We start from the raw sequence: 27,001 nt of genomic DNA, 5'->3' as shown, positions 1-27,001 counted from the left end.
GAGCAAGCCCCTACACAAAAGAAACAGCCAGGGGAGGGATGGATGCCACCAGGCTGTACTTGCCCAAGACACCACAGACAATGAAGTCATCACCCTCTAGGTTAAATTCATGTTGTGTATGTCATGATTATTGATGCTAGGCACCTGTGCCCGCTCCTTTGGTGCCAACTGCCTCGGACTCTGATTGGCTCCCGGTCCCTATTTAAACCCCCGTCTTTTTGTCACCTGTTGTCAGTCCGTCTGCGAACCTCAGTTTACGCTAGGTAAGCTTTTCGACCCTGACTCACACCTGTTTTGGCTCCACTCTGTTTCCCGGCTCCGACTCATTTTCTGATCTCGACCCCGTTTTTTGCTCTCCTGTCCCGGCTACTGACCTGTTTTTTCCGCTCCCGACACCGCCATCGCTCGCCACGGAAGTACCACTTCCGCGTTCAGAGCGGCCTGCTTCCCGCGATCAGCGATCACCGGATCGTGTGTGCAATCCTTTCCATTCTTCCCGATAAATCTGAAAGAAACGTACTCAAGTGGGTCCTGTCTCTGTTCTGGTCTTGACAGTGTAAATATTTGCATCTTAGCTTTGATCATTCAAAATAAAATGCATGGTTGTTGTATCATGTATTTTTCCTTATATTGAAAGCAATATTGTTTTGTTTTTCTTTCTATGAATTCAGTTTTTGAACCACTAAGCCGAAGGGGTTCTAAATAATGCCGCCCCGTTGAAAGAAGTTCAACTGTGTCTTAATAGTTGTAGTGCATTTTAACCACTAGAGAGCGCTATTTGCGCATTTTCACTTGTACACAGACCGAAATGCCCTCAAAAGCGTTGCCTTAATGTTTCCTCAGAAACTGTGTTTCGGAAACCTAAATGCTCATTGTTTTTCATTTACCATGACTGTGTAGCGAATTTATTTCAAGTCTGCAAAACAAAAATCTAATCCCAATCCAAAATTTTGATAATTTACTGTCTATTTATGGTTTTGTGGATAAATAATTTGCCGATGTCTAAGCCGCCATGAAGGCAACAACGCGAGTGAGCAGGTAGCTGCTGTAAATTAGTGATGTGAATTCCAGCTGTTTTTTAAGAACCGGCATTTTTGGCTCGTTTATTCAAAAAGAGTTGGTTTTTTAGAGTCCCAAATGGCTCTTTAGACTGTTCTTGATGCATTAAAACTCATATTACTAATTATTGTGTAACACCACGCACCAAATGACTTAATGAAATGACAATGTTACCTTTGTATATACTGACAAAAATTAAAGTCAAGAACATATAATCTCTGAAGAAAAGCAAATGCATATTAGCTAAGACAAGGGAACAAAAAGTATCCGCTTTTGATTGGTGAGGATACTGCTGCCGTCGTTCTCTTTAAAGAGTTGGCATATAAAACCGTTTTGTTCACAGACGACACATAACAACTCACGACCAATCATTCCTTTGCTTTTTTCTTTCAATTTCTCCCTTTCTTTTTCCTTATTTTCTTTCTTTTCCCCCATTTTCTTTTGTCTGTTCTTCTTTTGTTTCTTTGTTTTCATTTTTAAAATTCGTTTCCCCTCTCTTTTCCCCATTACTTTCTTTTCTTGCTTTTTTCCTCCTTTTCCTGTCTTGTTTCTTTTTTTCTTTTTCCTACAAGTTCTTTTTTTGTCATTGCTTTCTCTCTTATCTTATTTTTTCCATTAAAAAAATGTTTTTTTAATTTTTTATTCTGTTACCTAGCCTTTTACTTCCAATTCTTACTTTTTCTTTTTTATCTTTTATTGCCTTTCTTTTAAAAATTCTTTGATTATTATTTTTTTTTCTTTTCTTTTTCTTTTTTGATGCCTTTTTCTATTTTGTCCTCCTTTGTTTTTTCACTCCAGCCTTGCACTTATTTTTTCCTCTTTTCCCCCCTATCATTTGATTTGTTTTGTATTTTTTCACGAGCCTTTTACTTCTATTTCGCTTTTTTCTTATTTTTTCCCTCTAGTTTTTTTTTGTTTTCTTGTTTTTCTTTTCTTTTCTTTTGTTAATTTTCTTCCTAGTTGTGGTCTTTCTTGTTTTTCCCCTTTTCTCATATTTTCCATGTTTCTTTTCTTTTTTTTTTCTTTTGTAATTTTTTTCCCAGCTTTTTACTTTTTTCTTTCTTTCTTCTTTTTTTCTGTATTGCCTTTTCTATTTTTAGTTCTTCTGTTCCTTTTTTTTCTTTTTCTTTTTGCTTGCTTTTTCATTTTTGTATTCTCTCTATTTTCCTTTATTATCTTATCATTTTATTTTTTGCTCCCTTTTCTTCTGTTTTTGCTCTATGTCAGTGGTGTCAAACAGGCGGCACACGGGCTGGATCAGGCCTGCTGAGGGATTGAATCCGGTCCACAAGACAACGCTGAGGGAAGCGCAAGAGAAAAATGAGCTGCTGGTTGAAATACGTCCACTTGATGTTGCCAAAGCCAGGTGCCTCTCACAAACGCTGTACTTGCATTTATTTCTCCCTCTGTCTCTCTCTCACTCTCTCTCTCCTCCATTTTTTCTCTCACTCTCTACCTCTCTCTCCCTCTCTCTCTCCCTCTCTCTCTCTTGCTTCCCTTTCTCTCCTTCTCCCCTTCTCTCTTTCTCTCAATTTTATCTCCTTCTCTCTTTCTCTCTTTCTATTTCTATTTTTTCTTTCTTTCTCTCTCTCTCTCTTTCCCCTGCTCACTATTTCTCTTTTAATCTCTTTTGTTTCTTGCATTCTCTCTCTTTCTCTTTTCTCTCTCTCTCTCTTTCCCCCTTTCATTGTCCCTCTCTCTCATTCTCTCCCTCTCTTTCTCTTATTTCCTTCTCTCTAGTCTACACGTCCGGCCCCCGAGAGAATTTTTGTTCTATCGTGTGGCCCCCGAGTTAAAATGAGTTTGACACCCCTGCTCTATGTCAATTTTAAAGCCATTTCTTGTATACTGTTACATGGTCATTGATAATGTATGGAGTAACCTTCATGTTGTCCTCATTTAAAAAAATAAATGTTGTGTTTTTATTCACATTTCCATGTAAGTTTTATAAAAAAAGTCAACAATTGTAGTACCAAAGTGGTCCTTAAATGAACAGATAACATTTCATTCATTCATTCATTCATTCCAATTCAAGGACAAATTTTGTACTTTTCCATAAAGCTTCCATGAAAATATGAACAAAAACCACATTTCTGTCACGGAATGGAAGGGGTGACCGGACCAGAACGGAGGCAGGAGGCAAGAAGGGAGAACTCAATTGCGTGACGATCCAAAACTTTTATTTACCAAAATAAAAGTTGTCCATAACTCAGGGACAAGACAGAACAAACAGGTTTTAACAAAACGTGCAAACACAGGCTTCTTCCAACTCAACAGAACAGGACAAGGCATAACAGAACGGACAATGTGTATATAATGAGCCAGCACACGCAAGGCCCACAATCCAGCCTTAAATAGCAGACACGCGATTAGTTGAACTGCTTCAGCTGGTGCCCAGGGGGCGGGGCAGACCGGTCGCCAAGGCGACTATGACAATTTCATTTGTTTCCTGTCATGATTACTGATGTGACTCAGCTGTGCTCGCTCTTTTGGCGCCCACCGCCGCGGGTTCTGATTGGCTCCCGATCAGTGTTTGAACTCAGTCCTGTCAATCTCCGGTTGTCAGTCCATCTGCGAACCTCAGTGAACACTAGGCAAGCTTTTTCCACCCTGACTACCACCTGTACCGTTTTTGCTCTGGCTACGACCCTTTTTGATTCTGACCAGGTCTGCTCTCCCATTCCGGCTTACGACCCGTTTCTGACCCTGACCACGTTTTTGCTCTCCTGTCCCGGCTATCGACCTGTTTTTCCGTCCTTGACACCGCCATCGCTCGCTACGGAAGATCCACTTACGTGTTCGCATCACATACTGAGTTTCTTCCAATAAAACTTAACGTAACGCAATCGGGTCCTGTTTCCGTCCTTGTCCTGACAGTTTCCAACTATTTGGACCTATCTAGGAAAAGTCATCCTTTTTATAGTTAAATAAAATGTCATTTACGGGATTCTTTTTCTCAGTTTTTATTTCTTCCAGTGCCAAAGACATATATTTTTATTCTTTTTATCTTTTCTGTATCACTCAAAAAAATCAATGAAATATATTAAAGAGACAAATTTACTTTTTTAAAGTACAATTCAGTCATAAATTGAAGTAGAAAGAAAAAAAAAATACGCCATTTAGGCCGACACCCCCCCAAAAATTAATTTATTGTTTTAAGAGACAAATGTGTTTTTTAAAAGTACAATTGAGGCATAGATTGAAGTAAATACAGTTGAAAATTAAATTTAAAAATCATCATACTTAAAGGGACAGTGTGTAATTCTTAGTGTCGCCTATTGGTACCAAAAAAACTTTCATTAGGTAAAAAACAAACAACCAATTGATTACAAAGAAAAAAAAACATGAATAATAATAATAATAATAATAATAATTTCCTTTGTATTGTCATTCTTTGTAACATCAAAATTTCACAGGTCAAGAAATGTGTGTATCTCTCACATAGTTCAGAGGTCTCTGCCATGTTTGCCCCTTCACTGTGCTCTGTGGTGCTGCTTTTGACTCTCATTAGACAACAGTGCCATCTAGTGGTCAAATATTACACACTGGAGCTTTAAGGATGATTCCTCATCCCCCCAATATTCTTGCTTCAAATAATAAATAAATTGTAAAAAGAAAAAAGAAAATGAGTCTCTTAGCATTTAATAAAATAGAATGGTGTGTTTGCAAGACAAACAGATTTAAATGGCGTGAAAATCCGTCTATGGTACATAAGTGTCACGGTTGCCATGGCGCCCAATTGGCCCCGCCCGTGTGGTGCCAGCTGCGGCTCTTAACAGAGTGGCTTTCCTTTTATTTAAGCTCAGTGCTCTCACTCTCCCTTTGTCAGTCCATCAAGGAACCCCTGCCCTGCAAGACGTGGGTTTTGACTCGGTCCTGTTTCCTGTTGGTATTTCCTGTCCCGGTATGGTTCACGTTTATTTTGTCCTGTTTATTATCGGTTTTCAGTTTCGTTCCCATCTAGTCTGTCCTGTTTAATTTCGATATCCTGCTTTGATATCAATCCTGTCTGTCCCGTCCTGTCTGGTATCGACTCCAACTGTCCGATATCTGCTCGGGCAAATGGTATCGATCTCGTCGGCCTCTGGCTCCCTGTCATTCCAAGGCAGACTGCTGCCTAACGTGCCTGACTCCCCATATTCCGTGAAATAAAAGGCTTGTGTGAGAAACGTCACGCATTTGGGTCCTGATGCTGTTCAGGTTCACGACAATAAGATAAGACGTTTTTTTTTCAATATTTCTAATTCCATTATATTATTAAATTGTAACCCAAAAAGGCAAGATTCTGTTTTTTAGCTGTAATTTTTTGGAATGTCGGCAAAAAAATAAATCCCGTAAGCGAGGTGAAAATCCGTCTATGTCACAGAAAGAGTTTACAGGACAGTGGCGAGTCATTTTGACCCGAAGAAAACACAGGAGCGATTTTGAATCTGAGCTTTCGGGATACCGAGCACTCAGAGTGTCTGGCTAGTAAAATGAAATGTTTTTCATTTCACTTAAAGTGGTAGAATATAATTCACTGGAGCCTCCAAAGTCTCCGCCGCTATGCCGCAAGTGACACCAGCCGTGCAAAATAGGAGCGGAGAGGGGGGCCTTTGCGGTGCTAGGAATCAAATGGACTGAACCATTTCAAGGCAGTGGAGTATTTCTGATGCTGCGCTTTTGTTTTACTTCTTGTCTCAAGTTTTTTCATCATATTTAAGCCTATCCTGTCCTTTATTAGGGAAAAAAGTTATAATGTAATGTTATAATTTCTAGGGGTGGTTTGGTTGAATTTGGGGGCGCGTGAGCACTCCCAAATCGGGCTGGCTACGCCCTCGGTTAAACCAAGAGTCTCCAACCTTTTTCTAGCGTCGAGCTACTTCCTGTTACTAATTAGCGCAAAGGGCACCCAGTTTAATATGAATTTCTAATGTATAGCAATTTAGCTAGGTGGCTTGCTAAATAGCTAAAATGAAGCTAAATAACTAACTATAAGAGTGAAAAGCTACAGGTAGAAAGCTAAAAAAAGCTAAGTTGCTAGCTAGAAAGGAGGCCAATGGTTTGCTTGATAACTAGCATAAATATACAAAATGTTATCTAGATAGCATGCACAAAATGTAAAAAGCTTGTTTGCTAAATAGTTAAAAAATATATTCATGTCAGAACCAGAACTAATGGTAGACCCAATCGCGTAACGTTTAAAGTTGATTGAGATTTATAGGAAAAACACGCCAGCGATCCGGTGCTCGCTGGACGAGGGAAGCAACCCGCTTTCCATTTTACACACTAACTAACCGATAGCAGCGTTATCGCCGACCTGCTTATTGGGGCATTAGCTCAGGAGGTAGAGCGCTCGTCTTGGGATCAAGAGATCGCAGGTTCGATTCCCGGCTCCTCCGTGTTATGTCGAAGTGTCCTTGGGCAAGACACTGAATTCCTAATGCCCCCAATAAGCAGGTCGGCGCCTTGCATGGCTGCACGGCCGCTATTGGTGTGTGAGTGTGTGTGTGAATGGGTAAGCTCATTGTAAGCACTTTGGGAGGTCTTCATTGACTTGAAAAGCGCTATATAAATGCAGACCATTTACCATTTACCATTAGGTATGTGTGTTTACGTAAGTTGTATAGCTTTACATACGTTTTGTGTGTGTTAAAGTGATTGTGCTTGTTTCCGTTTTTTTGTCCATGCATTTTGTACGGAATGTGTGTATTTACATCTTTTGTGCGTGTTTACGTATGGTTTTGTACGCATTTACGTTTTTGTGTCTCTTTATCTTTGCTTTTGTGTGTGTTTAAGGTTGTTTTTGTGTGTGTTTGCTCATGTGTATGTACGTTATTTTTATTTCTACGTTTTTTTTGTGCGTGATGAACGCACATTTTCTTGCGTGCGTTTCTGTACATTTTGTATGTATTTACATCAATGTATGTGTTGACGTACGTTTTTGTGTGTGTTTGTATATGTTTTTTTTGTTTTTACATTTTCGTGCATGCATTTTTTTACGTTTTTGTGTATTTAGATACATTTTATTTGTTTACGTGCGTTTTACGTCTTTACATAAGTTTTTGTGTGTGATAACGTACGTTTTTGTGTGTTTTTACGTAGCTTTTCATTGATACATAGATTTTTTTTTGTTTAGGTATGTTTTGTTTGGTTACATCCATTTTTGTGTGTGTTAACGTTTGTTTTTGCGCATGTTTATGTAAGATTTTTTGTGTTTTTAAGGTTTTTTGTGTGTTTAAGTATGTTTTATGTGTTAATGTACGTTTTTGTGTGCGTTGACATACGTATTGGTACGTGTTAACGTACGTTTTTGTGTGTTTTTACGTAAATTTGAGTGCATGCATTTCTGCATGTTTTGTGTGTATTTACATATGTTTTATTTGTTGACATATGTTTTGTATGTATACATACGTTTTTGCGTGTTTATGTATGTTTTTTTTGTGTGTTTACATTTGTTTTTTTTGTGTTCACGTACGTTTTATGTGTTTTACGTACGTTTTTTTGTGTGTTCATGTTTTCAAGTGTGTTTACATACGTTTTAATTATTTACGTACATTTTGTGTGTATACATACGTTTTTTGTGTGTGTTTACTTTTGCTTTTTCACGTGTTTATGTACGTTTTTTGTGTGTTCACGTTTGTTTTTCTTGCGTTTACATACATTTTTGAGCGAGTTAACGTATGTTTTTGTGTGTGCTTACGTTGATTTTTTTTGTTTTGTTTATACACGTTTTTGTGTGTGTTCACATTTTTGTGCGTGTTTATTTACGTTTTTAAGCGTGTTTATGTACATGCTGATTGTTATTTTATCGTTTTGTATACTGTTCCTTTTTTGTTGCACTTCAAGTGTAGTAGGATACATTTGTTGCCGGTGAGGTGCAATAAATATTCGAATGTTCTATAACACAACTACCCATCTAATCTTTGTGAAGCACATTGTAAAGCGCTTTGGGAGTTCTTCGTTGACTTGAAAAGCGCTATATAAATGCAGACCATTTACCATTTATTTAATTGACTTGAATACTACTCAGAAAATGTCAAATTCTTCGACATACAAGGACTTTTTTTAAAGCAACAGAAATAGTTACATTTCCTGGTAACTAGATACTTTTACTGTGGAGAATTTCAGTTACTTACGTTTATGAAGAAGCAGTGAGTAACTATAACGAATGACTTTTTTTAAGTAACGTGCCCAACACTCACACCTGTCAACCTGCACGTTTTTGCCGTACAAAGTACGTTTCTTATGCATTTTAAGACATGTACGACGTACATTAAGATCTGTACAGAAAAACGTAATTTTGTCAATGATAGGTACCATCCGGTAAACACCTACTATCACGAAACGGCAAATCAATCAAGTCTAACGAGTTCGCCGCGGTAGCCTCTATCTCGGTATCGTTTATTTCGTTGCAAACGAAGCGAGCGGATTGACGCTACTGTGCGCATGTGTCTGCTGCTGTAGTGCAAAATCCTCTCCCCCTCGCGTGAACACGCATTCTGCTGCGCCTCCGACAATAGCAATTGTATTCTATATAGATAGATAGATAGATAGATAGATAGATAGATAGATAGATAGATAGATAGATACTTTATTCATCCCCGAAGGGAAATTCACTTTTCCAGCAGCATCCCTGAGCTGAGAACAATCGAAAATAACACGGGAGCTGCTGGAGTGGCTGCCATTCGTGACGGCGCCGGAGAAACGATTCAATTTGAATCATGTACAAACAAACAAACAATTGAATCATGTACAAGAAACGATTCAATTTGAATATTATCAATAAGAGCTTTGAAACATGACTGCCTATTTTCAATCAACAGCGTTTGACACTTTGAATATCGTATTAGAGCTAAGTCACACAATTATATACAAATTGGTAATAATTTCAAGTACGCACTGCACTCATTAGAACTAAACCTACAAATTTCACCATTATTTACTCAATAATAACAGAGAGAGGTAAATGCACAATTCAATCTCAGTTAGATACATCACAATAACAACAAATCCATACGACACATTATACAAATTGATCCTCCAGCTACTCTGATTATATTCCTCCCATCGCAAGTCCATAAAGGACCAATGAACGGTCATCAACAGCAGATAGTATATAACTTCGTCATTCCTATTTATAACTGCCTCACATCTGTGTGGCATAGAGTCAACCAACTTGTGGCACCTTTCCGTCGTTGTTTCACTCCGTGACTGCTTAACAACAATCCACAATTCATTGACATTTCTTGGTTTTGCTTGACAAACAGTATTTCGTGAAGTTGTCGATCGGATTGGGATCTGGGGATTGGGCTGGCCACCCCATGACATGAATTTTATTGGTTTGGAACCAAGACCAAGACTCGTCTACTGGTGTGGTTGGGACCATTGTCTTGTGGAAACACCCATTTCAAGGGCATGTCCTCGTCAGCATATGGCAACATAACATAACAAGCTTATTAAAACAATAAAACATTATTTTGTTGTTGAGTTATTGTTTTTGTTCTGTTTTTATTTTAATGTTTGAAATAAAGTATTCATTAATTCATTCATTCAAATTTAAAATACAAGCATAAATGGTTGATATTAAAGGATTAAAGGATATTTTATTTTATTTTATTTACGCTGTTAGGCTAACAACAATTTTTCCTGATTTTTTGATTTTTTTTTTCTTATTTAATTTTTTTTTTACAATATGTGCAGAATGATATAACGAAACACATGTACAATATAACATGCTCATCTACATAAATAAGCACGTTTGAAAAAAAATATGGTGTAAGATTTTTTTTGTATTTTGTAAGGGAAAATACGACAGTTTGTAAGGGCATGGAGCCCTGGGGCGCGACAGGTATGAACACTGCTTTTTTTTTGGTTTGAACAATTTTATTGACACTTTTAACAGCAATTAAACACATTCACAATTTCATTATATCATATTCCAACAATATGAGGATTGAACAATTTTTATCAACACTTTTAACAGCAATCAAACACATTCACAATTTCACCATATCATATTCTAACAAGGTTTCTGGAGGTAAAGTGAAAATGTGACATTCTGCTTAGTAGTGAACCGAGGCGGTTCTCAAAAAAAGCGCTGCAATTCCCATCACCCTCGAATCGTCCTATTCAAAGAGTCGGCTCATTAAGCCGTTTCGGCGGCAAACGACGCATCACTACTGTAAATGAGATCCCCCGGTGAAGTAGAGGGAACTTCGCACGGACAAGTAGACTTTTTTCTATTTCGTGCACGCTGTGGGCACCTTTGAGAGCCCTCGACGCCATTTAGCAAGTACACCAAAAAAGGTGTCTTTAACGCGAGGATTACCCCGTTTTGCGAGCGCTCTTCTTCCGCAAAAACCTCGCACTTCTTGCCGAAGTGACTCCAAACTCGAATCTCAGCGGGAATGACTTTGAAGTGACGGAGAAGGAAGAACGTGGAAAAAAGGACGAAAAAGGACGCAGAATTATGCGTTTATACTACGAAATTAATGGAGGGACAGTCTTCTGGGAACAGGTTGTAAACATGTTACTTAACTTTTTGGCTGGTGTGTGATCTTGGCCGGCAAACCTGGGACGCCTTTGAAGTTCAACTTGCCGCTCCCGTTTTGAAAAAAAAAAAAGAAAAAAATGTGGCGCCCTCGGGACTCGCAATCTCGACATTGAGAGGAACGAATTTCGGAATATTCTTTTCGATAAATTCGCCTTTTTACGAAGAAGATACGAATTCTCCAAGCGCGCCACGGAGTAAGGGTTTTTAGTCGTATTATTATGCGCGCGCGGACACGTGCTCAGACTTATTATTGGTCGCCACTTTTCTCTTGGAATATTCTTTTGTATTTGGAAGTGAAAATGGAAATACGTTTTGGATGATTAGGCGCACGTTTTGGATCCGGAGGAGAAAATTCCTTGGCGTTTTCCTGCTGCCCGCTTCGAAGCCCGTGATGCTTGGCCGGGCCCCGCCGCTTCAGCCCCGGCCATGAGCGTGGTCCTCCCCCGGCGTGGGGCCGGGCTGTGGCTGCTGATGCTGGCCCTGCAGGCGGTTCTGGGCCAGCCGGGTTCGGAACCCGATCGGCCGGCCACTTTGCGAGGAGTTCGAGCCCTCATCCAGGTGACGCTTCTCAAGGGTGACCCGCTGGGGAGTCCCATCACCCTGGAAGGGGACTTCGTGGGAGGGAGCGCCGGTTTTGCAGAGGGAAAACTCATGCAGGTAAGCAATTGTTCGGACTTTTTGCTGGACTGGATTTGGTGGAGAAAACGCGTAGCGGTTACGTGCTTACCTGCACTATCGCTCTACGCTTTTTTATGGAACATTGCATCATCATACCTATCCAACAGAGGCAATTTTAGGTTGAGAGCTATGGGGGTGCTGAGCATCCAGAGTGGTTGGCTTGTCTTAGTTTTTATTTTTTAACAGAGACTTCCCTACTTACGACCATTCAACGGTAGACACAAACATTTTTTTGGGGATGTCGAAAAATATCCGGACATAGCTGTAAGTTAGATTTAGTATTGTGTGCACCTTTTTCTGGGTACAGGACATCACTGTAGTGCTTCTTCCCCCCCTACCGGCACGTGGCGCTGCGAGAGGTCACCCAGCATCCACCCCGAAGAAGAAATCCGCTTCCCCTACATAGTTGGTGTGTAATTATTCTATACTGTATCTCCAGCAGGTTAAGAAATTTGACATTTTTATTGCTTAATATCTCGTGCATCTATTCAATATGGTTGGTGTAAAGTGTAAAGAAGAGGAGAGCCGTTTCTTTTGAAATAAAAGTGGAATAAGAAAGCTGGATGCGGTTGAGAAAATGGATGGATCGTTTTTTTTGTCCACTCTCTCTCAACAAGTCTGACCATGCATGAAATATAAAAATCAATCAAATCTGTTTAAAAATGATACCAACACACCAGCTCTGGTGGCTTCACTTTGCCATTGAATTTTTCCCCGTCCTACTGAAGCTCAGTCCTTTCACTCGCCTGTTGTCAGTCCGTCAGCGAACTTCTGTTTTTACAAGGCAAGCATTTTTGACTCTGACTCCCGTTGGTCTCGTTTTGTCACCCGTTTTCCACTCGTCCGTTCCTGATTTCCCTGTCTGTCCCCTGTTACGACCACGTTTTTATCTCCCGTCCCGGCTAACAACCCGTTTTTTGACCCCGACCACGTTCTGATCTCTCTTCCTGGCTAACGACCTTTTTCTGTCTAACTACCCTACGATCTCCCGTTTCCGAAGATTCACTTCCGCATTCGAAACGTCCTCCGATCCCGTGAGCAGATTGCTTCCCGCGTCCAGTGATCCGGTGATCGCTGGCGCTGCCTTTCCTCTATATTTCAATAAACTTGTGAGCAACGTTACGCATCTGGGTCCTACTTCTGTTCTGGTCGTGACGAAGACAGTAAGAAAGAAAGGGAATAATCAAAAGAATGAGAAAAGAGAAAAACAGAGATAGATAATGTGAGCATGAAAAAGAGAAAGGGAAAAATAGGTGAAAGAGAGAGAGAGAGGGATTGAGAACATTGAAGGAAATAGCACAAGAGAAAGATCGATTAGATTTTGGTTAATTGTGCAGCTCTAGAGTATATGATGATTAATTTGACTTTATGTTGGTATTATGTTGAAAGTGGTCAATAATTGATTAGAATCATGGCTGCGTGTAATCAACAACATTTGTCACTTACAATGCTTAGTCCAAGCTGAGTATTAGTCAAACAAAATGTAATACCCATTTTTAATCAAAATAGGGGTGTGCGTTATACACAAATAAATAAGGTAATTCCTCCACAATCTTCTCACCTTTTGAAATCCTATGCCATTTTCATGCTGGAAATCCCTGAAAATGCTTGAATTTTAGTGTTGTGTTTTCAAGGTTTGAAAAGTGCTTGCGTTTTGGGTGCCTTGTTTGTAAATGCTTGAAAAGGTTGCCATGTTTCTTGGCTGTCTGACTCGATAGACCACGCATTGAATGAAGAACATTAAAATAAGTGTGCTTAAAATGACAACACTGCTCTCTGGTGGATTCGCTTTGCCATTGAATTTCTTCTTCCTCTTGATTAACGGCACCTGGCATTAGTTCGTATGGCATTCCCACGTGAAGCGTCATCACCCCTACAGGTGCATAAGGACAGGTACAGCAGACTGAGAGCAGAGAGTGTGCCGTTTTAATGATGGATAGCTTAAAAACGGAAAATACCAACCATGGTAAGAAAGGGGAACAAATCCACGCACAGCAAACTGAAAAATGGGAAAGTCAGCGCTTTCCAGTCGCTCTTTCTTTCGATCTTTCTCCCACTATCTCTCTCTCCCCCGCTCGCTCCCTCTCTAATCTACCCCCGCCCCGCCGTGAGATTTTACTTTCTACCACGTGGCCCCCGAGCTAAAACGAGGTTGACACCCCTGTCTTAGGTAATACCACGTTTAATTCACGTGTATTATTATCAATCCAAAGTATTCATTTGCAGGATTGAGTGAAGCGAGCGAAGCAATGAGAACCCGAGCTGCACGTTGGACCCAATCCAGTTTCGATTGAGTGGCAGTCGCCGCGTTACGGCCCATTTTCCTCAACGTTTGAAATGCCGTCGCCTATCTAAAAATAAGTGTCCCACTTTTGGAGCCAAGTCAAAGAAACGTGAATGTACGGGACCTGTTAGATAACACCGTGAAATTCAGTTGATCCGGTAACTGGGGAAAAATGCGATGACTAGCAAATATTGTGTGAGTGCAAAGGTGTCAAATTCATTTTCACTGAGGGCCACATCAGCGTAATGGTTGTCCTCTGAGGCTCTGGTGTAACTTATAAATGTTACTAAATGTAAGTTGTATGTAAAACGAATGTGAAGTAACTCTGAATTTATGAATTATTCAAGTCAAAATAACATCAAATATAATGAGCAAAATACTTGGCCAATAGGATAATATATTGCTGTTTTAGCAGTTTAAAAATGTGTTGTAACTGTAACTTGAATAAATATTTTGACTACTTAAATACAGTATATTCAAAAGACTTAAACCAGGGCCGTCAAGCTCGTTTTAGCTGAGGGCCTTATGTCAGAAAAAAAATAAATCACTGGGGCCGGACTACTACATAAAAGAGGAAGAAAGAGAGAGAGAGGGACAAAGAGAAAGAGAGCAGGAAAGAGAGATAAAAAGAGAGGAAAGGGAGAAAGAGTAAGAGAGAAAAAAGGGGAAAAAGTGAGAGGAATAGAGAGCGCACAATAGAAAGAGTACCACAATAGAGAGAGAAATGGAGAAAAAGGGAGGTAGAAAGAAGAAGAAAGAGATGAAAAAAAGCAAAAGAAACAAAGAAAGCAAGACAGTGAGAAAGAAAGAGAAAAATCAAAAGGAGAGAAGAGAAAAAGACAGACAGAAAATAAGTGAGCATGAAAAAGAGAAATGGAAAAACAGAAAGTGAGAAAGCAAGAGAGAGAAATTGAGAAGAATGAAGGAAATGGCGAAAGAGATAAAAGAGCAAAAAAAAGAGAGAAACATAAAAAGAGTGAAAAAGAAAGAGCAAAAACCAAAAAGAAATAGAAAGAGAGTGGGAGAGAGAGTTAGTGAGAGAAAGAAAGAATGAGTTAGAGAGAGAGAGAGGGGGGGGGTGCAGAAATATGACTACAGTTGCTTTACGAGTGGTGCCTGGCTTGGGTGACAGCAAGTGTACATGTTTGAAATTTCAGAAAATTTTTCTCTTGAGCTTCTCTTATTGTTGTCCTGCGGGCCGGATTAAAACCCTTAGCCGGCATAATCCGGCCTGTTTGACACATGTTTTAAAAAGTGTCAAGGTCTGAATGTGTTCGTCCCGGTTAAAAGACACTGCAGGCGGATTTAACTCAAATGCTTTAATTGCTTTGGTCTGGAACAATACAAACAAATCCAAATCGTAATATAAAACACATCAAAATGACATTAAAGCAATACATAGCCATTCAAACATGTTTAACAAAGCCTTGCAAAAGTGGTTTTATTTGACTGTTTCTGCATTAAATATAATAAAGATACTACCACCGCTCCAAAAAATGGATAAATCAAGAAGCAAATCATTCGACTCGTTAGCGTGTTAGCATGTTAACCAAAGCTAACAACTAGATCACATTGAAGTGACCGCACACGCCAACACCTGCATGAAGCACTATATGATATTCACTCAAACAAGCTTGGTTTTATGCTTACATTCAGGCATTCATACACAACTTAAAGGGACACTGTGTAATACTTAACTACTGTATTTGTCACGGTTGCCAATTGGCCCCGCCCGTTTGGCGCGAGGTGCGGCTCGTTGACTGATTGGCTTCCCTCCTATTTAAGCTCAGGGCTCTCACTCACCCTTTGTCAGTCCGTCAATGAACCTCTGTCTTTGACTCTGTCCGGTTTCCTGCTTGTGTTTCCTGTCCGGTATCGTTGCCGTCTCTTTTGTCCCTTTTAATATCGATCTCCAGTGTCTGGTATCGTTACCGTCTACTTTGTTCTGTTTGATATCTATCTCCAGTGTCTGGGGAAGATGAAGGGGTAGGTATATAAGCATTTGCTTCTTACTACCCCTTTCAAACATATTATGTAACGATATTTTGTTGTTGAGTTATTGTTCTTGTTCTGTTTTTTTTTAAGTTTTTATTTTGATGTTCAAATAAAGTTTTCATTCATTCATTCATTCATTTATTCAATCCAGTCTAATTTGTCCTGTTTAATATTGATCGCCAGTGTCTGGTATCGTTACCGTCTATCTCGTCCTGCTTAATATCGGACTCCAGTCTCCAGTGCCTGATATCAATCCTGTCTGTCCCATCCTGTCTGGTATCGACCCCATTTGTCCGATATCTGCTCGTGCAATTGGTATCTATCTCGTCGGCCTCTGACTTCCTGTAGTTCCACGCCAGACTGCTGCCTTATGTCTTTTGCCCAATGATCGCCGAATCACTGGCGTTTGGGTTAACGTGCATGACTGCCCCATTTTCCGTAAAATAAAGCTTTCGTGAGAAACGTTACGTATCTGGGTCCTCCTCCTCTTTCGGTTCGTGACAGTATTGTGTAGCTGTACAAAATTTGGAGGCTCAAAGTAACCAAACCGCACCAATTTTTATTCTAATATCATTAGGCACTGGGTCTGTCAAGGCACCCATAACAGCAAGATGGCAGACAGCTCCCCCTACATAAGCCTTACGTTATGTAAATCAAGTCAAATTTTCTCGACCTATGAGTATTTTAAAAAAGAAGCACCAGAGTATTTTTGGCTTATTATTTTAATAAATATTGTTTTTGTTTTTTTTACCACCAGGAGCCGCTAAATAATCTGCACTGTCCCTTTTAAATGAAAAACGGCCAGCCTGTAATCCAGATGTTTACTGCCATGAAATTAAATAATAATGAAACTAAGCAAAAATAATAGAAACCGCAACATATAAATAAATGAATGTTTATTTCTGAAAAACATAATTACGATATATACCTATTGTAATATACGTCATATAGTAAATCAAAATAAATTCGAAACATAAAAAGAAATTTAAAAAATACATGTGGAAATAAATACAAAAATATATGCTCTTTAGTATAAATCTTTATAGAAGTTTGGCCATTCACACGGATTTATGACTCCTGGCTGACTCAAGTAGACAGGAAACCCGCAGATGGGAAAAGTAGCTGTAGCAGTGTGATACCCGACGTCATGCTTATCAACTCGGGATTCTGAAAAAAGGCGCGAATAATTGGGCAAGCATGTGTTCTTTCCCTGGTTTACCTGATACTTTCTTTCATCAAATGTAAAGTTTCCCTAAAGTGAGAGGGGGTGAAATTAGCAGAGTAATTTCTCATCGGGTTGCTGTTCCTGTATTAGCCACGCCCCCTGCCTACCATTTTCTTCTAGTGACACACAACCTAATATATCCATGTAAACCGACTTTCTGATTTCCTAGTTGTAAATTGCAAGTATATACTATCTATCTATCTATCTCTCTCTCTCTCTCTCTCTCTCTCTCTCTCTATCTATCTATCTATCTATCTATCTATCTATCTATCTATCTATCTATCTATCTACCGTGGTCATATCCCTTGAGAGGGGTGACCGACAGCAAGACAAACACATACAAAAACAAATAAAATAAAAAAGGGAAAAAGTAGCAAAAAACACACAATTTTTTTTGGACCATGGCCAACCCAAATGCCCAAACACTCAAACAAGTTAAGCACCTCTGCACCCAAGTTTGTCATGCTTTCGTCCCTCTAGATAAAACGGGACACAAGAAAACGGCCATGTCACTCGGGTCAGGGTGAGACAACACACTCTTCTGTTGAACAGCAGGGCCAGACAGCTTTTGACGGTTTACCCCTGCCGCATTATACAGGTGCCCTGCCCATCCCTTGGAACACATCTCAACATCCCACTATCCTTTTACAACAACTCTCCACTCCTTCCTATCACCAACAAGAGCTCTAGCTTCCATTATATTTAGACCTCTTTCCTGCAGTGCACTTATAACACCATCCATCCACATAAATCGCGGCCTTCCTCTTTGTCTCCTTCCATTGACTTCTGCTCTGTAGATCCTCTTCAACATTTGCTCCTCATCCATCCTCTCCATGTGTCCAAACCAGCCGAGTACTGTCTTATCCACACGCTTGCTCAGTTCCACTACTACTCTAGTTCTGTCTCTCACAATTTCATTTCTGAATCTATCCAATCTTGTCACTAACATTGCTCCTCAAACACTTCATCTCAAAAACTTGTAATTTCCTTCTCAAATCTGCATTCAAGCTCCAAGTCTTTGCACTATACAACACAGTCGGCACAATCACACTCTCATACAGTCCCCTCTTAACATCCATACTCATACTCTTGTGACTCATCACTCTCCTCAGAGCACCCAAAACCTTGCTTCCTTGATTCACTCTGTGCAATACCTCGCACTCCATTCCACCAACTGCAGCCACATCACAACACAAGTACCTAAAGCTTTCAAATTCTTCCAGCACCTGTCCATGCAAGTATATACAGTAGGGAGAATATCTCTGTGACGAAAATTCAGCGCTCTCCTCCTTTACTGTGCTTGAAATTGCTCTCCGATAACTGCGTTCAGTATAATTTCTCAGGTATTTATAAACATGCACACCCTGCAGGGAATGTTGCCGGTGGATCAAGGGTTTTCAGTGACAACGTGAATGACGCAGATGTATGCATCAATCATAGAACATTGTAGTTCTTGATCTGCAACAAAGTCGTTAAACTAAGATTGTAACGTGTAGTAACAACAGCACCGTTACACTATTTGATCAACAAGGTGTTACAGTCCTCGTTACCGAGAAAGGTAACATAAGAACGTGTTTCTTATTTACCGCCCGGCACGTGAACTCAAAACCAGGAACAAAAGCGACGACGTGCCGTTGACTTCGATAGAGTTTTAGGCGTCGAGCAAACGTTTGTCACGTCGCGGATGCTGTGTTCCCGACACTTCTTCCGACGTCTTTATGACCAAGGTGTGGTCGAGACACTTAAACGGCACGCGCTGTAATTTGAGTTTAAGTGATTTGGAAAAGTGTGGCGCTACCCAGGAAAAAGGCAAGAAATATTTATTATTACCCGCTAGCAAAGCGAGTTTGGGATCTGTCATATTACCATATTTCAGGTTTCAATCTTAAAGCTCAAAATTGAAAATATTTTCTTAGAATTAACAACACGTGAGACACGATAGTGGAGTGGAACCAACATTTTTAGTACATTTACAACAAAAACTGAAAAGTAGGTGTTGCAAAAGTATCGGCCCCCTGTTCTTTCAGCTTAGCCAACTGACACCAGAAGTTCCCTGGCGACTTCTGAATGATCCAATGTCGACCTAAATGACTAACGATGACAGAGTGCAACTGTGTCTCTTTTGAAATACACTTGCTCCGTGCATTTACAATCAAACTTAAAAAAAGATCAGTTAGAAGAGAATATAATTGTTCTTATTCTCATTGATTACCTTTATGGCTTCAACAAACAATTATTCTGATAATCGGATAATCTGTAGATTATTTTATTGATTAATGCTAATTTTATAGTTTAGTAGAGTTTCTCAACTGGTGGGTGGGGGACCTGTTTTTAGTGGGTCGTGGGCCTTTGCAAAATAATGCTAAGAAAAAGTAGATGGCGATAATGCCATGCTTTTACTCTTTTTTCATGATCAGTCAATGAGGCCCCATATCTCTTATTATTATGGTTTTGTTGGTATTATTTCCTTTTTCTGCTCATAATGGGTCCCCAAATAGTTAGTGAATAGGGGGGTTAAATTAAAAAAAATCAAAGACAACAGCGATCAAATCGGGGAAGGAAATAATGGCGAAATATGAAAACTGTCTACAAGTTCCAATGAGGCACAGCTTGAAGGTACGGTAACTGGTTTAATTTTTAGAATACTTTTAGCTTCTTTTTTTAACAGTTTATTATTCTTTAATACCTACATAATTGAATAATTAGCATTGTTTGGGTACACATTGTATATTTTTGGTAGTAGTTTATTTCAGAATGTTGCTATTTGATGGCAGTTTTATGGGGTGGCTTATATGCGATGTAGGCTTATATGCGGGTAAATACGGTACTTGAAGTCATTTTGGCTTTGCAGGTCATTTGTTTTGTTTTTTTTGAAAAAAGGGTGAAGATATTCTACTATCTCTGTACTATCCTTTCATTCAATGTATATGAGAAGTGGATATTCTTTTCTTGATTTGAGTGTCATTGTTATTTGAGGGAAATGGTCGGTCTTCGAGTCAGACCATTTGAGAACCACTGTCCTGAACAAGACGATGGGGGGGAACCTGCATTGTCGGATCTCGTCTTTCTTCGCTCACCATGTTTTTAATGATCGTTCCCCTGCGCCGACAAGCTTATCCGCTTCAAACCCAACACTCTTTTGTGGGAAAACAAGTTCTGATTGCTCCCCGGCTCGGATCAAAGACGCTCCGGGAATTCCGCCATACCTCAGGCTTTGTCAAATTTCTGAGCGGAGTTGAAAAGCTGCAACAGAAACGGAGTTGATGAGGACCGTAGCGTCGAATTTAGATAAGGGAAACGTAACGTCTCACCGCGTGGAGAACGAAGAAGGGGTCTGCGGTGTCCGGGCCCGCTGGGAATCTCGGTTTTGGTTTAGCACTCGTCGCAGGATGCGCTTTTGTTGCAACAGGGCTTGTTGCAACAGGCCAAGCGGGGCTTTGTGTTGTTGCCACGCATCTTACCTTGAGTCTCTACGTCTGTGCATGAAATAGGGTTGCAACTAACGACTATTTTTATAGTTCACTAATCACAAACTACTGAAACAATCAGGTGAATGATCGGAACCCAACGGCACTAAACTATTTGAGCAGTTTTCCAGATAACGCGGTACAAAAACTCGCATGCTTGTTATCACAGGTTAGATTCGAGCAATAACATGCTTTGTTTTTACCCTCTTTTGATTTATGCGAGGGTTGCGACTAACGATTATTTTAAAGTCGACTAGTTATTTATTGGTTTATTCGTGGAAAATGATAAACACAAGAAAAAATGGGTAATATGAACCATACATTTTTTATTGAACGTAGTGCGGATTTGTACAAAAATTCAATAAAAATGCCATTTGGACCGGTGCACAATCACGAGAGACATGAATCCATGAATAAACCTCTGTCCATTTTTAGAGACAGGCAAATAAATAATAAATTAAAATCAAGTGAACATCTATCATCCCTTTCAAACCAAGTACTGTCTTATTAAAAGCAGTAGAACAGTAAACAAAACAAATATGTGCATTTCGCAAAGTACATTCAGGGGTCAACTGCAACGTCTGTAACAAAAGTACAGTACTTACTGATTCTCAACAGTTTTTCTTGTTCTTCGGACTGCTTGCATTTAATTTGTATTACATCTGTCAGGTACAGTCCCGCTGACTGCTCAAGCTAGGGCTTCATGGTTTTGAGAGAAACCGAATTGCGAGTTTTCAGTCCAGTATTGCAATTTCGATGCAATATTTGATTTTAAAAGTGAGGTGCATTTTCTTTGGTAGTTTGGTTATTTTCGTAAGTACCTAACCCTTGGTTGTATGACCTACCAGTACATACATTCTTCCATGAGTGGAGTCAGTAATTAGAGGGGGAAGAAAATAAAATTACTAATGGCATCGCGTAGTACACATGTTTTATGAGGAATACCTGGAATATGACAGGATTACTTTTCTATTTTTAAAGATTTTGAAGAATAACTACCCATGGGGTCATTTTTGATCCCAATTATGTGTTTAACGGTTAATACTAGTGACAGGGCTTTCAGACTCTTGAGAAGCTAAGAGGTGTCTGTATGATGTCACCAGTCACGCGTAGACATACCATCAGAAAATGTATAAAATACTAAAGTTTAGTTTTTCAGATGGTGATCAACTTTGACCTGGGACTGGGCAGGCTTCATGCTCTTGTCCCAGCTGTTTTGGGGCTAAGATGCTAATGTTACACTCTTTTGCAGGCATATACTCCCTTTTTCTGTGTATTCTAATTTACGATTACTCAATGTTAGTAGCACTTGCATTGATTATTTCAGTTGGGGACAAAACCTGGGAATGTTACCTATCAAAAGAAAAAAAAAAAACGTGCAGATCCTCCAAAAAGTTCAAGAACAGTATTCAATTGCCTTTAGGATACGTCTTGGATTGAGATTTTAGGCAAATTTTACAGGGGTTAAACTTCAGTAAACGCCGCCCTCTTCTTTGGAGCTTTGTTAGGGTTGCTGTCCATAAATCTTTGAAGAAAAAACAAGGTGTCATATGATAACACAATTGCACTTCGTCACATTGTAATGTCGACTAGATTTCGCTCAAGCTCTCTTTCAAACGTACAATGAATTTTTTAAAACCGTATTTGGTTGAATGTTACTTACATCTGTCTGAAGAGAGTCAGACTTTGTTTTGTTTAAAAGTCCGGGGTGCTGTTTAAATGTTCGTGTGTCACCGAGCTACCGCCATGGTATGCAAGGTCTGCTTTGCAAACGTTGCATGTAGTCTTTTTACTGGCCGTATCCAGGCTAAAATGCTCCCACACTTAAGTTGATTTTGTACACTTGGTGGATATTGACGCCGTCTTTCGTGTATGTTTGTGTTACCGCTCATTGACTAATAATTGTTGCAGACTTAGCATGAAATACGTACGCGTTCACTTAGGTCGCACTTGTTTTTTTTTGTATCCGTCATTATTTTGAACAATTTTTCCCACAAAGGGTTATTTTAGACCAAGGTTGTTATTTATACGGCCCGCGAGTCGGATAAGGCCTACTAATGGATTGAATCTTAGAGAAGTGCATGATAAAAATGAACTACATCACGTCAAACGATGATCTGCAGTTTTTAAAATGTCCACTTGATATTGCCAGGTCCCGAAGCAAAGCACCAACTGCAGTTGTATTTGCTGGCTACCATTTATCAACCACGGAAGTTCGAAATTTGCGATGCCTCTGCAATTTAGGCCTCATATTCAATGCTTTATTAAGTCATTCATAGCAAAATCAATGCTATTACTTTGAATGATTTGGAATGACCAGCATAAACCCTCTTATGATGTTATTATTTTTTTCTAGATTAGCAAATACAATCCACATTTACCCAGTGAAGGCTACCTGAGGGCAGTAGACTGATCAAGTGACTAAATATTTTGCAATTAACTAAATCAGTTCTCAAGTGAAAACATTTGTTCCAATTAAGTCACTGACTCCTTAAGAGAATAAAATGGTGCAATTACGACAAGAACCCTGTCATACTGGTTGAGGAATACCTTCACAGCTAGCTTAATTTACTGTGTACGTTCTGTTCCTTTTTTTTCTTCTATGTATGCGCTAATACCACTTCCCTTCAGAATCATTATGAGTGCAAGTACTTTGATGACTTAGCAAAAGAAAGTACTGGTAATCCCTTGCTGTATTACGGTTTATTTATAGCGGTTTCGCTACTTTACGAATTTAATGGTGCATTGTGTTCTGCATTCTGACTGTCTTAAAAAGCAAGATGTTTTCTGTCCAACAAAGTTAGACTTCTCAACATGATAAACCTGCTCTGGAGCCACATGACGATATATGGTGCTTCTTAGTGGCTCACTAGGGCTTTTTCAAAAATGTTTAATAATTGAAAAATATATTGTTTCTGCAGGAAAGTATCGAAAGGTCAATGCAATTTTCCATAACATCCACATGATGCCGGCAAAGTATCATGTTAAGTAAAGAGGATCATTTCCTTTATCAAAACCGCTGTGCAAAAAAAAAGCTTATTAAAAAGATTATTTTTAAAACTAAAATATAAGATTTGAGAAGTTATATTAAAAACGTTTTTGATAGAGTACTTTTATTGGTTAAACCAATACTTGGGCCTTTAAATTAGGTTGTTATTTGAGTAATAGAACAACAGATATTGAAACAATTTAATTAATTAAGGTTTCTAATTCGCATATTTTGACAATTGTGGGACATTCTTGGAACACAAATAAAAAAATAAGAAAAATGAAGTACAATAATCTGGACAATTAAGTATTTTTCTCAAATAAAGTATTCTGTCAAACGCGGGGAAAACTACAATGAATAACTTGTATCAGCCCTTTGAGACTTTTTGTGATTAAGGGCTATACAAATAAACATGACTTGACTTGAATTGACTATTACCTTTCGAAGCCACTGTGGCCCTTCGTGAACTTTCAGTGCAACTTACTGTTTTCCCCATCCTCTAACATTTGTCTCCTGTACCGTGAAAAAAAATAATGCAAGATAAAATTGAATGCCTTTTTGTATGTCTTCTGTATCAGTGGATGATCTGACTCGAGGACCCACCATCCCATCCCAACCAGAGAGTAGATATTCACTTTAAAAAAAAAAAAATTACCAGCAAAACCAAAACAATTGAGGTAATAGTTCCATTCAGCTGCATTTTTAATGCTACGGCGAGGCTACATAACAAGCTACCCCTGCCCAGCCTGTATTCTCACTTACGCCAGATCCGTTAGCCTAGAAACGGATGACCTTGAGTTACAACTCGCCGGAAACTGCTAAATTTGTGATGTTTTTATTTTAATCATCACGGAGACCTGGCTCACCCGATGATCCAAGATGTTAGTGTGCTAGCCGGTTCTCTCTAAATCACTTCCTTACACTGAAACGAGAAGCCCTCCAATTTCCTTGCACAAATTTATAAAGACAATAAAGTGTCAGAACCATAACAGACAGTAGACCCAAAGACGTAACGTTTCACACAAAGCTTTATTGAGGAATCGGGGAAGTCAGGTGGGAGAAAACAAATGACAGCGATCCGGTGCTCGCTGGGCAGGAGAAGCAGGAAGCCCTCGAGATCAGAGCGTGGTCGGAGGACGGAAACAAGTCGAGCAGCCGGGACGGGAGATCGGAGTGTGTTTGGAGGACAGAAACAAGTTGGGCAGCTGGGACGGGAGATTGAAGCGTGGTCGGAGGACGGAATCAAGTCAGGTAACCGGAGACGATCGGGAAGCCAGGGACGGACGAGCGGGAAACCGGACAGTACGGAACAGACGGGAGCCAGAGTCAAAAAGTGCTTGCCTTGCATGTGTGGAGGTTCGCTGATGGACTGACAAGGAGTGAATGAGAGTGATGTGTTTAAATGGGAGGGGAAACAATCAGGAAACGAGCAGCAGCTGGGGCTAAACAAGTGGGCACAGGTGAGGGCAATGGGCAAATCATGACATAAAGAGCATTTTAATTAATTCTTTTAATTTAATTCTGTGTTCCGTATTTTGATTTGTACATCCATATTTGTTGATTCGTTACAGTCATATATACTACATGTTACTGATATTTAATAAATAAATACATTTCTCACTTGGCGGGTTTTGAACATCGCGAGACTTTCAAGGATTGAATATTGCAAAATTCCCATCAGTACCTTACCCGTCGCTTCGCTACATTGACATGGTAAGATCCCGCAAAAAATTACTGACAGCTACCAAAAAAACAAGTATGGAACAAACAAGACCTCTTTGCCTTGAAGGAGGTTGTGTGTACTGTGGAGGAAATATGTGTTATGAAAAGGACCATTACGGATAAGAATACAGCAGACCCAATTCATGGACAAATGGGTGAATTAGATAGATTATAGGGAAAATAAGGACACTAATTAGGGACAATGACAACTGGACTTTAAAGAATGACTTAAACCCGTCAGATATTCCCCAACAATTTTTTGTTTTTGTTTTTCGTTTTATTCCTTTATGCCTTTGTACTTTGTTGTGTGTTCAAAAAAAGAGAAAAAGCATAATACAAATTAAGTTCCCCGAAAAAGATACCGCTTTGGTCCTTGTTTCCCAAGAGTGTATTGAAAAGTAGTTTTCGGCGTTGGAGCTCCATTGCGGTCCTCGCCAGCGCTTGCCTCTCGGACGTGCGAAGGCCTTCGGGGACCGGGGAGGGACAGGGGTGGGGGGTGCTCAGAGAGTACATCAAAGTGTCTCCAGTCGGGAACGTGAGGCGGAATGATTAAAAACCAAGAGTGTTTACACCCCACTTCCCATACGGGCCATGGGCTCCCCCTCCCTCTGGATTTCCTGTTCATACTTCCTATCTCCCTGAGTGAGATAAAAGCCTGGCCAGGGCTCCCTCATGGTAGGTCACAAGCAACCGAGGAGCGACATGTTGCGTATCCATGGTACACAAAAAATGCATTTGATGTCATTGGAACTTCATCCTACCAAGTATTTCGGTGCATTTACATGCATGGAATAATCGGATTGAGATCAGAGTTGAGGTTTTTGACTATTCATTGAAATAAGTTTTTGTGATTAAAGTCAGTATGTAACTCCCCGTGACAATGGTGTTTGGGAATGCAGTGATCTCTTGTTGTTTTGTGTTGGTTTTGTTCCTTAATGTCCCCAAAAAAACAAATTAAAAATAATTTATTCATTAATTAGGTATCAGAAACATATACGTATAATATAAACAATTATTGATCTACAAATAAAAAACATAGAACTCAATCTAAAGTAGGGTCTTTATTGTCATTATACATAAGTATGAAATTGGAGGGCTTCTCCATTCAGTGTAAGAAAGCAATTCAGTGAGCGACCAGCTAGCAGCATGCTAACATTGGGGCTCCTCGTAATGAGCCAGGTCTCCACGATGATTAAATTCAACAGTCACAAATGTAGCAGTTTCTTACAAGTTGTAGCTCCAGGTCATCTGTTTTATGGGTAATGTACCTGCCGTAGGTGTGATACAAGCTCAACAGGGGTTGCTTGTGAGAGTTCTTAAGTCGCCATCTTGTTTTTAGGAAGAATATAGCTTTTTTGTCTGTACTTATCCAAATTGGCCACTATGGAGGGACATGGATGGTTGTTCACAATTGCATAACCCTGGTTGCAACAGGAATCTAACCTGGGTGGCGGCAGGGGATTGCACCAGATCCTATCCACTAGACCACTAGGGATATAGATGACTAATGAAAAGGCATTAGGGCTTATCTCATTATCATACTGTTTTTGGTTACGGTGCCCCTGATTCCCTTAGCTTTCCAGAATGTTGAGAAGCAAAAAAAAGTCTTCATGATGTCTCCATTCACTGAAATATGTCATGCCACATATCGTTGGAAAGTTTAAACTCTTGATTCTATATATGATGACCATTTCAAAATGTTCTTATCTCAGAAACATCACGATCAGTCTGAAACAAGATACCCAAAAACTATGAAGTCGCGGTTTAACTCGCCCAAAAAGTGCTGTTTTCAATTCTTCACAACCATGGTCTCGTTATATTCACAAGATTTCAGTGCATCTGACCGTGTAAAACATTTACTCCAAAACATACGACAATGCCGAAAATATAGGGGGAAAAATGGCCTAAAAGCATTCCTGTGTACTGCGACCCAATGCTAAATCTGTTCCACCCTGGTCATCCTGGAAGGGGGATTACCACTTGTGAGGCCACTTCTCAAGGTTTCTTTTTTCCTCACGTGGATGTTTTGAGTTTTTCCTTGCCTGCA

At 39.7% G+C, this 27,001-nt stretch overlaps 1 protein-coding gene across 2 annotated transcripts in view; it reads left to right on the top strand.

Annotated features, from left to right (window-relative positions):
• Positions 1-10,255: 10,255 nt before the first annotated feature.
• The window catches only part of rnf43 (ring finger protein 43), a 132,620-nt gene continuing 115,874 nt past the window's right edge, over positions 10,256-27,001 (top strand). For both annotated transcript variants that reach the window (XM_088321499.1, XM_088321500.1), the window contains exon 1: positions 10,256-11,251. In XM_088321499.1, coding sequence (XP_088177625.1) covers positions 11,021-11,251 — 231 coding nt within the window. In that variant the 5' untranslated portion in view covers positions 10,256-11,020. The remainder of the gene's footprint in view (positions 11,252-27,001) is intronic.

Source organism: Urocampus carinirostris, chromosome 17, assembly GCF_059441175.1.
Source record: "Urocampus carinirostris isolate Australia breed hairy pipefish chromosome 17, RoL_Ucar_1.0, whole genome shotgun sequence".
In the NCBI taxonomy this organism is placed as follows: Eukaryota; Metazoa; Chordata; class Actinopteri; order Syngnathiformes; family Syngnathidae; genus Urocampus; species Urocampus carinirostris.
Note: the sequence above shows the minus strand (reverse complement) of the source record. Positions and strands in the feature narration are given on the sequence as shown.